Source organism: Mytilus edulis, chromosome 1, assembly GCF_963676685.1.
Source record: "Mytilus edulis chromosome 1, xbMytEdul2.2, whole genome shotgun sequence".
NCBI lineage: Eukaryota > Metazoa > Mollusca > Bivalvia > Mytilida > Mytilidae > Mytilus > Mytilus edulis.
Window position 1 is genome coordinate 104,735,646 of NC_092344.1, and position 13,780 is coordinate 104,749,425.

Genomic DNA, 13,780 nt, shown 5'->3' on the forward strand with positions numbered 1-13,780 from the left:
ACTTACCAAATATGCTGTCGATCAAAAAGTCAAGCATTTTAATGAGTTCCTCCCCGGTGCATTTGTTGATGAAATAAATTGTGGTCTTACAACGATCACTGATTTAGCCACATTCTAATCTTAATATACTTCGGCTTATGTTACCCATCATGATATCTGTGGTATAGGAATGGTGCCTACAAAGAAGCTATAAATCCAGGGGTTTGTAATGGTAGAATTGAAGTAAACTATTAATCCAGGGGTTTGTAATGGTAGGATTGAAGTAAACTATTAATTCAGGGGTTTGTAATGGCAGGATTGAAGTAAACTATTAATCCAGGGGTTTGTAATGGTAGGATTGAAGTAAACTATTAATCCAGGGGTTTGTAATGGTAGGATTGAAGTAAACTATTAATCCAGGGGTTTGTAATGGTAGGATTGAAGTAAACTATTAATCCAGGGGTTTGTAATGGTAGGATTGAAGTAAACTATTAATCTAGGGGTTTGTAATGGTAGGATTGAAGTAAACTATTAATCCAGGGGTTTGTAATGATAGGATTGAATTAAACTATTAATCCAGGGGTTTGTAATGGTAGGATTGAAGTAAACTATTAATCCAGGGATTTGTAATGGTAGGATTGAAGTAAGCTATTAATCCAGGGGTTTGTAATGGTAGGATTGAAGTCAACTATTAATCCAGGTGTTTGTAATGGTAGGATTGAAGTAAACTATTAATGGTTCATGATTTCTTTTTAATCTCTGTTAAACAGATGACCACGGATATAAAATTGAGAAAGGAAATGGGGAATGTGTCAAAGCGACAACAACCCGACCATAGAGCAAACAAAAGCCGAAGGCCACCGATGGGTCTTCAAAGTAGCGAGAAAATCCTGCACCCGGAGGCGTCCTTCAGCTGGCCCCTTAAAAATATGTATGGGTGCTATAAACAGTTTCGTACTAAAAACTAGGGGTATTTCCCCAGTGAGATTTACATACTGATGGAATTCCCTGCTATTTATATACCACTAAATGAAAAAGTTGATTGTTTTTTATGTTCAATGTGAAAAACATATATTGAAGTTCAATTAAAATGCCACTTTTGTCAAGATTTAAAAAAAAAAATGTTTTTGTGACTTCCTACTATATGGGAGGCAACTCCATAAACAGCTGATTTTCACCCGTTGCAAAAAGCACTTTGATTTGTCAGGTAAGATGAGTGGGGATAGGACCTTTATCGGGACTTCGGGATCGGGCGTTTTTAAGCTCGGGATTTCGGGATTGACCCTTTCGGGATCCGGGAATCATTTGTTTCGGATTTCGGGACGTCGGGATTTACTTTATTTAAATTCGGGACCTCGGGATTTCGTTTTTTTAAGTCCGGGATTTCGGGATCAGAACCCCTCCTATCCCCCCTCTAAGATAGCTCATTTCGGAGCAGGCGAACGTAGGCTGAAACTACATTTTCTTAAATCAGCCGGATAAGCTCTTCGAAATGCATATTATAAGAAATCTCAAATATATGCACAGGATACTGATCCGTGTGTCCAAAGGTGGTCTGTTTTTAAGGTTTTTTAGGGGGAAAATGCCTAATTTCCAGGTGATAACTTGTACCAATTTGCATGTTTAAACAAGAGATGTTGGATTTTTTTTTATTTATTCAGAAAGTTCATAGAATTATCTTTCCATTGATGTATAGATATCTATATAACTATGAATATCTGACTTCTGCATGATGGGTCCACTATTACATGCCCTGTTACAGAATGACGTCACGTAAAAAACTGTTGATTGCACCCTATACTAGTTCAGTGATAATGGACGTCATACTAAACTCCGAATTATACACAAGAAACTAAAATTAAAATCACACAAGACTAACAAAGGCCAGAGGCTCCTGACTTGGAACAGGCGCAAAATCGCGATCTCAACCCTCCCCCTATACCTCTAGCCAAAGTAAAAAATTAAACGCATAACAATACGCATATTAAAGTTCAGTTAAAGAGGAGTCCGATGCAAGAAGATAATAATCTACGGACCCTCATTTCTTTCTTTCAGACAGTACCGAATGCGACTTATCATCCTATAATAGCTAATCGTGAGCAACACGACGGGTACCACTAGTTGAGCAGTAACTGTTTGACCTTGTGGGGCACTAGATTTGTTTTTTGTTGTTACTTTTTCAAGTCTTCGATGACTTGGTGTAAGTAAGATGGGTTTTTTTCAGCTTCAGTTGGTCTCGCCTTTCCTTTTCTGGTATTGGAGTATTTTCATACTCAACTATAATATGTGGTCTTGTCTATAAGAAAAACAATTTTGATAACCACCAACACAACATAATTATGTTTGTTCAGTATTAAGTTAGAGAAATAAAAATTGTCGATGTTTTCTGCATACGTTATTGTTCTTACTTATTCGTCCCCAATTCAAAAGTCATTGGAAACTCAACTAGTCTACAAAAAATGTCGCATCAAAACTTACCTTCAATATTCAAAACGGTCATTTTTTTTCTGGCCGTACTGTTTTATTAACAGTGGTCAATATTTTGAAATCACCCAGAAAGATTACCATTAATCTTAGGATTATGTTAATGACAACTCAGAAGTTTTTTCAAGAATTTGTTTTATAGCCGACACTAGGGTATGGGTTTTTTTCATTGTGGAAGGCCGTGCGTGTGCCGATGGCCTATAATTACTTAGATAACATTCATTTCATTTTAACTTGGGGGGATAGTTGTTTCATTGGCAATCATACCCCATCTCCTTATTTCTATATAAAGGCAATTTAAATAGAAAATAACTATGAAGCAATGATTTACACCGTTTTGAAGTCCAATAGACGACGATTTTAGACAACATATAAGCTCAATGGAGCTCCCCGCACGATACGCAGCAGTTTTCACGCTTATCCATATGCCCACCAATAAAACAAGGGTCTCTTAAAAGTTCCACGACAAGCCAATACAATCTTTGCCAATTTTTCCAACAAAAAAAAAGCGTTGGGTCAGTAGTTGCAATGGTTTTTTGAAATACTTCAGGCTTTTCTACCTCACTCGGAATCGTAAATATAAAATTTCAATCCTGGTACCTATCATAGATGAGTTTATTTATCGTGAAAACTAAAGCAGTTTGAACATAACAAATGATGTCCGTCGTTTGGCTCATACTTATTAGCTTTTTCTACATTGATGATATCGCTGGATGGAAAAATAATTTGATTTAAATGACTTGTCAAAAGTTAAATTAGTGATTTGAATTAAAAACTTGATTATTGACATGACTAGCGTAGCATGATATAGCAGCCAAGATATAGTAGTCGATATTTTCAATTTCTACAGTTCCCTTGCTGCATGTTATGAAAAAGCATGTTGTATTTGTTTATTTTTAAATTAAGTCACGTTAAATTTATAGCATTCAAACATGACATAGCGATTCGGGGTTTTAAGCAATTATAAACCAATGCATTAGAATGAAACTTGTATAAAATATCTTTAGATGAGTACCTTTTTGACTTCAAGGTAATTCGAAACTGGAATTCAGAAATAAATTTCGGCTAAAAAGCAAAGGGACTTAGCTCTTTTGTGAGCAACAGGATGGTTATAGACTTATCATTAAAATGAAGATGTAATGTTGAGAAAATAAGTTCAACAAGATACAGCGTCTAAAATAGTTATCAAAGGTACCAGGATTATAATTTAGTACGCCAAACGCGCGTTTCGTCTACATAAGACTCATCAGTGATGCTCAAATCAAAATAAAACCCGATTTTTAAAGGAGGTTACCAAAGATTTTTTTCAGTCATTGTCTAAAGATACTATTTTGTCCGAGTAGTATCATGTGACCGTTTAGTTACAACTTTTGTTTTCAGTCTGTAAACCAGTCAGACTCTATTGTAATTGTTTTAAAACTTATCCCTAATACAGGAAAAGGAGACAAAATTGTTTATGTTTTAAAGTTCTGATGTAAAAATAAACAACAACACTTATCAGGGTAAAGGACAACTGGAAAATTTGTTTGTATTCTACAAACTGAAAATTGGGAAATTTTACTAACTAATGTCGGTCTAACTGACAGAGCAAATGTTATGAAAGTTTGATAGCACGTATAAACACCAGTTAATTCCTACAAAACGCTACAATCGATTCAATTCTCTTACTTGTGAATTATGAAAAATGATATCAAAACTATATTTAATTATATCTCACAAACATTCAAAACCACATTACATAACCTTTAGTAGTTTGATCAGATGAAAACAAAGTTAAAAAGTGTGAAAGCCATTGAAAAAGAGATTGAACAGACGTATGTTTACAAGTCAGCTGGTTTCCGCTTCAGATTATCTTTCGAAGTATAGCGCAGTGTTATTTCATACGGGAATCAGGGAAAATAGATTAAAACTGATAAGAACTTGATCAAATTTCTGAAATTGTTTTTGATATTAAGTACGCGAACTCTGCAGCATTTAAAGATTGAAAACATGGAGAGTACAAGTTCCATTTTGTTATTTGTGCTTTTGTGGATAAATTCAAGCTCGGTATGTATGCAACCTTATACAAATTTATTTTTCTTTCTTTTAAATTAAAAACACCTTAGAGTGTCATTATTGTAATTGGGCATTAATAGTTGATTTTATAAACAGCACCAATTCGGAACAATATCAACGATTGTCATATGATCTTTTCTTTTTCACGGAGGTGAGGAAGTTATATTTTAACATTTTGGATTTTTTTTCCTCATTAAAATATGGTTATTTTCTGGGAAAAAAATCTGTAATAATATGATTATTATTGAAATAGATGTGTTATACTTGTATTACATACATTTTCCAACAATTTACAATTATATCTATTCATAACAATCCACGCTTGTTATTTATGAAGCTGATAATTTGATAATTTAAATTTAGTTTGACATTTAAGAGGATCTGTTTTTCTTCTGATTTTGATGATGTAATGTACAGAATGAAAAATGTAGCAAAAAAATGAACTCATTTTTTTAAAGGTAACTCTTTCTACATTTCTAGGTTTATCCTCAACAAAGATAGTTTTATCAACAATGTTGATACTATGATAATTCGTTGGAATGTAGATATCGTTCAAAATATAAAATACGCCTCTCCTTATTTATAATGAGATATGAGAATGGCAGAACCGTCTGGTTAATTTAATAGTACTTCTGTCTTATATAAACAAGCGTTACCCACAGTTGACCTTTCTTTGTGTTCAATAAGTAACCACTCATATAAACAAGATAGATATTAATGCACTTCACATTTTGGATTTAATTGAAAATTTAAAGAAGGAAAAATTACAGTTGAACCTTTGAAGTATCAATGTGTCAACTCTTTGAGTGTTAACTCATTCTTACTTTGTAGATTTTAAAAAGTTTGAATTAAGTGATGTTTCTATAAATAATTTTCCTCACACTAAAAAAAGATGGAATATGACTCTGATATATAACTACTGTATTGGATTCGTGCGTTTTTGACAATCGCATTACAAATTATATACGAGGTACATAAAAATGTCCGAACCTCTCTTCAAAATCTATTGAATTTCCCATCTTGCAAAATAACACAGATTTTGTTTATACAAACTTGAAACTTAATTTGTCTTAAAACTAATTTTATCTGCGTTCTAAACTAGCTGTACTGTTTATATAAGATTTGGACGAAAGCATTAAAGCCAGGCTAATAATGAGAGCATACTAGGGCGATAGAATTAGTATGTCTTTTCTGTGTCAGCCATCATATTTGATCGCTTGTTTAACTGCTCTACGTCACTGATTCCTTTGAGACAGGTTGCTTATCGATAGAAAAACAGCACCATATCTATAAGATATATGATTTATAGCACGTGGCTCACATCGAAACTGGCGAATCTCTGCTTTACTCTTATCATTTTTTTCAAGTTTAAATTATATTTTTAACAAAGTTATACAAATTACGTAATCGTTTGATGTTAATCATATTAAACTGTCGGTTCAATTTGAGAACTAAATCCTTTAGTCTTTTTTAATAACTATTCTATACATGCTATATGGTTTCAAGGGAATTAGCAATTAGACTGCAGCAGCCAATCTTGCATTTTAACATTGAAATAGTTTAATCTTGTTTGTGATTTGTGTTCCATTCATTTGTAAAAGACCGTTCTTGAGCTATGTTTTACTAGCACTAGTGAAGAGCTGTGTCATTGGCAATCACGCTACATCTTCTTATTTTTATATATTTGCTCTAAGCTTCAAATTGTTTCTGCTCTAAAAATATATATAATTAGCACGAATTAATAGGCTATGATAGGCAAGGTTGTTTAAAATTTACAGATAGTAGAACATGTATGTCAATAAATATAAGTAAGGTTGTTACACCTTTAGCTTTAAAAAACAGATATAGGAGAAAAGAAAGGGAAAAAACCAACTTCATACTTAGGATATGTAAAATATTATCAATCTGTCATAAAGTGAGTTCTTGATCACGCCTTGCAATTACTAAGAACATAGATTCCAATACCATCTGGTAAAGTTCGCCTTAGATGGTTTTTGCAATTCTGTTTATGTCACTTTTGGTAATGTTTTTCAAGTATTTATACATCTTTGGCGGACGCATCAAACTTATATATAGAGATTTATTCTTATTTTGTACTATGTAAGATACCGGTATTAACAGCTACAGGTCATAGAAATATAACCTCTGTTTTGTTTTCAATCTGTTCAAGACGATGTATGTTGTCATTTTTGCTGTACATGACTATTGCAAGATGTATTTTTTATCAATTGTTAAAAAGCATTGATTTTTTTTGTGTCTTATTGTAGAAAAGCTAACGTAAATATTATCTTTATTATCGCTTGATAAGTAATACAAATGCGAAGCAAGCTGTCAGACAGGTGCTAAGTTTATCACACTAAGTATGTTGATTTACATTTACTCTTCTACTGAACACCTGCTGCAAGTCATGGTATCAAACAGATATTAGCAGTATGAACGTGCATTCCATACTATCTTATCGCTGTCATTTTAATGTATGAAGCGTGCAGCGTTTTTGATTTATGTTTTATTGCACCTCTTGTGTTTGCTATTTGGCAGTGTTGTAATAGGAAAAAAATATAAAATCATCGTTGTGTCCTAGATACCCATTGGTAGTACATGGGTATTACATATAAGGTTCATTGGTATATTACATCTATGGTTGTATTATTGCCAATGAGACAATTATATAACAGAGACCAAATGACATGGGTAAACGCAACTACAGGTCACCGCACATGCAGTATCCAACACTATAGCAAACGCGTTACTGTATAGACAGCTATAAAGGTCCCAACATGACAAAAGATGAAACTATTTATGTATAAAACACAATTATGAGAGCTTTTCCCGATATTTTCCATAATTTAGGAGGGGTTCTTTTAGTAATTTGACCATATGTTATTGTAGAGCATGATAAATGGAGGGTATCCAATTTCATTTAACGACATCTATAGGTATCGACTTATATGTTCTCACATAACACCATTTATAGCATTAAAATGTACCTTTGCGTCTCTATAGTTGTCTCATGGGATATCTGTCTTTGTCTGTTTGTGGTTGTTTCAGTCCTATCCTGTCCTCATTAGTTGTACCATAAATCTATGGTTGTGCATTTGTTGTTCGGGTTTAATTATAAATCATAACAATTAAAGAGGATGTATACTCAGGATGTATATTTACTCACTTGGACATTTTAGACGAATTATATTAATTTACTCACTCTGGAATTTTAGTGATGTTACGTGTCTATCCTCTACGTTCTTGGTGTGGCTCATTAAGTTTTATAACATGTTTAATATCATGCATGTATGCAGAATGAATCTGGTATGTAAAATATGTCATTGTCTAAAAACTTCATTCTCGAATTCAGGCGTTTGTACATTCTTAGAGATTCTTAAAGATTAAATACGCAGATGCGGTGCTAAATGTGTGCGGTGACGGTCACACCCTATTGAATCTTGCTAACTAGTCTATATACATGTAGGTTGGATTCAATGCATTGACACAGTATGGTGTTATCGTGTCAAGCATTTACTATTTAATTTTCTCCATAAAAGAGAGTCTAGATACCGGTTTACAGAATAGTGATCCATGGATTGATACTACAGAATAATGAGTCATAAAGAATATAGACAAAAAAAAGGCACAAAAAATAAAAGATAGAGTAAAATGAGGTGATAAAATATATAGAATAAAGAACAAATGACAAAAGTATATAGAATACAGAAGAATGGTTAAAAAAAAACCCAAAGAATACAGAATTGAGGGACCCGATCACTTTCAACATGTTCGCTAAAATGTCCTTTCGGTTCTCCATAATTATAATCATTATCTTTTTTTTCGATAAAAACACTGCACCTTCTATATTCAAAAGCCACCATTTTAAATTAACATATAATACTTACTAATGATTAAATAACTAAAACTTAGAAATGATAGCACTGTTATGTGATTTACATCTTGCTGTAGAGAAAGTAAATTGATAGCTTTCAATATATATATAGAAAGAGGGTTTCACGTCTTTATGTAATGTAACCTTATGTTAGTATAAATCACGATCTGATCATGTTGCAAAAACTTGAAACTTATAGATTTCATCTCATTTTATTTCAGGGACAAAATTACACCATAACTTCAGTAGTTGTAAGTATTTTCGATTGACACTTTTCATATAGTTCCAGACTTGCTAAACTCATTACCACATCAAATTCTCATTACGACAAAGCATGCACACCACATCTGTTTATATTATCTGTTTTAATTGACAAAAGACAATTCCAAGACTACGTTACAGTTGGAAAATGAACCTGATAGATCTATTGATTACGTGAGAATTACATCCAAAAACACTCCAACATTCATCTTATTGTTATTGTAGCTAAATATAAATGCTTTCCAAAAAATGGGTTAATGAATTACCAGATAAAATTGAGAATGGAAGCGGGGAATGTTTCAAAGAGACAACAACCCGACCAAAGAGCAAAAAAAAAACAAACTCAAGGCCACCAATTGTACACAGCGAGAAAATTCCACACCCGAAGCCGAGCTTCAGAGACTCAATTTTAGAAACTGAAGCTACTTGTAATGCATAAACTTTGTCAAATCAAATCGTTTTCCTAGGAGTACGGTATTTTACTTTTTATTCCGGGTGTAAAATCCAAATACTTGGTTGTTATGAAGACCCACATGACAATATTTACAAATATACAACGTTCAAAGTTAACAAACATTAGTTTATATTATATAAGTATATCATATATTCATATATTTTTATTATCATCGTATATCTGAACTTACATAAACACTTCAATGATAACATAAATGAAATTAAACAAAAATATTTTATAAGGTACATTTTAGCTAACAACTGATTCTTTATTTGATTGGAAATAGTTAGCTCGTAACTATCCTCCCCCTCTACTAACACCCATACTATTTTTCTTTTTAGGAGTATCCTTATTTGATAGATAATGGTGATGGAACATTTTCTGGTTTTATGGTAGATCTTTTAGATGCCCTATCGAAACAAGATGGATTTTCGTATGAAATAGGGTTAAACCCTGATGACAAGTATGGGTCACAGGACGGCTCAGGCCACTGGGATGGCATGATAGGTGAAGTACTTCAAGATGTAAGTAATTATCTTGTGGCTCGTATATCTATTCTTCAAAGAGATTTTTGCCTCTTTATGAAGTTTCCATTCGATCATTAGTTTAAAAAAGTAAAAAACACATTGCTCTCATCAGTTCTTCATTAAATTATATATTACTATTCTGCCCCTATTTTATTTACGGTAGTTATAACTCCATTATTTTATTATAGTTATATGTTAAACCTATTAAATCAATATAAATTGATATGATTCAAAGTTGCAGTTTCCCCTAATTAATATATCGCATGGTTAAACTCCCTCAAGTTAAGTTGTTAAAGGTTAAACTCTCAAACGAAAAGATCAGTTTATAAGCCATTTCTGACTATGAATCAATGTTTTCCCCCTCAAATTGCTGTTATATTTGAACCTATTGAGTTCTTACTAATGATGTTGAACACTTAACAGAAGAACCATTTAAAAAATAAGAAGACGCAGTATGATTTCCACTTGCTCTCCACCAAGATCAAATAGCACAGAAGGTTACCGTAGGCCTTCAACAATTAGCCACACCTAAACCTAATAGGAAGCTATAAAATGTGCCGAAATGACAGATGTAAATAATTCCAATGAGAAAACAAGCAGACTAACTGCACGATTTATGTCCAAAACAAAAATAAACGAAAGACAAATATGATATACAGCAACACACGACAACCCTACGGCCCGCAAACTCAACACGAAGTTTATCAGCAGTGCAAGCTAACTGATTTTGATTTTTTTTTTAACAATAGGTAGAAAATTTAAATTACTTCTTTATGATATATTCCTGGACAAATCTTCAGGTAGGAATCATAAATATTTTCATTTTCAATTTTCAATTATAGCCGGATATTCAAATTGCTGCAGCACCAATAGTAATAACAGACGAGAGAAAATCGACAGTTCCGTTCACAAGACCGTTCCTTAATGTTGGGCATCGTATTGTAATCAAGAAACCAGTGGTCAAATTCCGAACCTTGAGTGTTTTATTTGAGCCCTTTAGTTTACAGCTATGGATTATGGTTATCGTCATATGTTTCATTGTTTCTGCACTGCTGTTCATCGTTAATAAGTTTAGTCCTTCAGAGTGGAGTAGGATCCGTCCAGAGGACGACCCGACAAACGCAAAAGATAGTTTTTCTGCTCACAACGCATTTTTCTTTGTTCACAGTACATTAACTTGGCAAGGTACGTAAATAATAATTAAGAAGAAAAATAATGAAATAAAGAGGAATAAAATGAACAAGAAGGCCACTGAACAAGTCAAAGAATCATGACACCATTGAAATAAAACAGCTACATATATCTCTTGTAGGGGGTCATTTTAATTGTATATCATGATTATTTATTCAATTTTTTTGTGGAGAAAATTATTGATTTCAGATGGGAAATGAAAAACATCGTATAAACGCAAACGTAGTTTTAGTAATTTTATAAGATTTTGAAACAAAAATTACCAAAGAAACACACAGATAAAATGGCAACAGCTGGCCTACGAAAGTTAAGACTTAAAACAAATAAATGACATGGTCCAAATTCTAAATCAACAGTCTTCTCCTCTTGTAAATGTAGAATTTAAGTTACAAAATTTGTTCTTATGCGTTGGCTTCTTTATCCAATATGTTTACTCGCATCTGTATTCTTATTAATATGTTTATTTTACCATTTCAGGATACAAAGAAGTACCACGGTCTCCAGCAGGTAGAATTTTAGTCACAATGTGGTTTAGCTTTATATTTTTTATGGTCATCGCCTACATCGCCAATCTCACAGCATTCTTCTTAGCCAGAGAAACAGTAAAACCTGTCGTTCCTTTCAAAACATGGCAGGAAATGACGGCACAGTCAAGTGTTTTATATGGCGTTAAACTAGGCGGTGTGATGCATAGACATATGAAAGTTACAAGGGATCCCATACTACAACATGCTATTCAAAATATTGAAACATATTCTACGACATTTAGTTCTTCGGAGGATGGAATAAAGAGAGTGAGGGAGTCAGATGGATCGTTTGCAGCCATTGTTCCAGTAGATGAAGGTTCAAAATACATTAACAATGAGCCCTGTGACCTTATGTTTGTTGGAGCGAAAATTGTGAACATACCATATGGTATTGCTTGTAAATCAGTTGACATATGTAACAGACTTACTGGCGCGTTGTTAGAAGAATCGAAATCTGGTGGTTTAATTTTACTGGAGCAGAAATGGCTCACCCCCAAATCTAATTACAAGTGTCCAGCTTCCAGTTTAGAGAACTATATCAGCAAACAAGAAACAGCACGTCTTTCAGCACGTCCATTGACTATTGCTGATGCATCTCTAGCTTTTGTTGTTCTTCTCCTTGGTATAGTGTTCTGTATCATCTTTCTCATCGTCGAAGTTTTAATCCACAGACGACGTAAAATGGTAAGTATCAGTATTTAGAAATTTGGGAATTGATTTTGAATTTAATAAAACTAGTGTTAAGCTGTTTCAAGCATTGAATCAACAAATTACATCACTCTGTTACAAGTAAGAAATCTTGTCAGTGATTGTCTTTAGTTATATATGTTCAATTTCCTAAAGTTGATGGTTGTCTCGATTTGAATTTTTCAATACTTTAGAATAGTCGCTGAACGGTTAAGATCATGACATATTCTCTGGAATCCTTTCTGTTTAATGCCGCTTTGTTGTTGTTTCTTTTGATATAAACACCACGTTTCTTGTTACTCACATCAATATAGTATGTGATTAACTTTCTTCTTTTAGAAATCATCCAGAATCAGTAAAGAAGGCCAAACAAACAAGAGTGCTGATGTTGAGCAGGCCACAGACGAACAAGAAAAGGCGCCAATTGCTACAAACGAGGCTACAAACAATATAGACTGAACTGATATATAAGAAATGATAATACATGCTTATCAATATTGTGAATGGATCACGGGCAGAAAATTCGCCACTACCAAAATTTTCTTTAACAATTTCAAATTGTAAAGTCAAATATGATCACTAGCATGACGTGACAATTATTTATGTTCTTTTTCTTCCATGGGATTATTCTTTTTTGTAAAAAAAAAACAGTATATATATATTTCAATACAAAATTTAAATGAAAATTGATATGTGCTTGGTGTTTTTAAATTGATTTTCTCATTACATTTTTTTTTTATCAAAATACATGTATTTAGCATTTGAAAAACTACATTGAAATTAATATTTTTGTGGATATCAATAAATATGGAATAAATGCCATATTATGAATCAATGTGAACAATTAATTTTAATGTAAAATGATTAGATAATTATATTAATTGCATATAAGTCGAATATTATTATAAACGAATCTTAATTGTTTGTATGAATATCAGCTACTGTAGGATAATTGATTATATGCCAGACAAGTATTGTAACAGCAGATAAAAATGTTCGTTAACTGATTCCCAAATGTCTAACACTTTTATAATACATGTATAATCTATACAACTGAAGGGAGAATTTGATTTCATTAAGCTGCAACTCCTCTGAAACCATACAAAGCCTGAAATATTTGTGATTGACATAGTTATAATTAGTGTTTTTTTTGTTTTTGCTAAATTTGTCTTTGAAACTATTTTTTCCCCAAAGAGAAAACAATTTTTTAAGAAAATATCAAAATTCGGAGACCTTTATTGAGCCGTGACTTATACTTTTTCATGCATGCTCAATGGATGTACTGGCTTCAAAATTTTGAAACTTATTGTTTCAACACTTGACCAATTGTACCGTGATTTTTATTATGCACCCGCCAGAATGGAGAGGGCATAAGTTTTACCCTTGTCCGTCTGCACGTATTACTATGTACATCCCATAGTTGGTTTCTGTTCTCTAACTTTTGTTTGTCTTAACCAAATTATGTTATGAAACCTATACACATTGCTTATTACCACAAAAACACAGATCGAGTTTGAATATTGGTGGTGTCTCTTACACATTTCTAGAGTTATGCCCCTTTACAAATGGAAAAATTGCTATATTTTTTTCATTTTCGTTCTCTAACTTTTAATTACCAGTCAGCCAAATGTTTTGAAATATTTAAACAATGCTCATAACCACATAATGTAGAGAAGTTTGAAATTGGGTGGCGTCACTATAATGGTTCTTCAGTTATGCCCCTTCATAAACATAGAAATTG

General features: G+C 32.8%; 1 protein-coding gene across 1 annotated transcript; it reads left to right on the forward strand.

Annotated features, from left to right (window-relative positions):
- Window positions 1–4,194: 4,194 nt before the first annotated feature.
- LOC139517051 (glutamate receptor-like) lies at window positions 4,195–13,097 on the forward strand. Its single transcript, XM_071307653.1, has 6 exons — window positions 4,195–4,509; window positions 8,614–8,643; window positions 9,449–9,631; window positions 10,477–10,819; window positions 11,303–12,036; window positions 12,379–13,097. The coding sequence occupies exons 1-6, from the start codon at window positions 4,453–4,455 to the stop codon at window positions 12,496–12,498; spliced, it is 1,467 nt and encodes a 488-aa protein (XP_071163754.1). The 5' UTR covers window positions 4,195–4,452; the 3' UTR covers window positions 12,499–13,097.
- The last annotated feature ends 683 nt before the right edge of the window (window positions 13,098–13,780 follow it).

Coding starts and splice junctions, on each gene's coding strand:
- LOC139517051 (XM_071307653.1), top strand. CDS start 4,453: ATGGAGAGTACAAGTTCCATTTTGTTATTTGTGCTTTTGTGGATAAAT. Junction 4,510..8,613: donor TGTGGATAAATTCAAGCTCG/GTATGTATGCAA, acceptor ATTTTATTTCAG/GGACAAAATTACACCATAAC. Junction 12,037..12,378: donor TCCACAGACGACGTAAAATG/GTAAGTATCAGT, acceptor TTCTTCTTTTAG/AAATCATCCAGAATCAGTAA.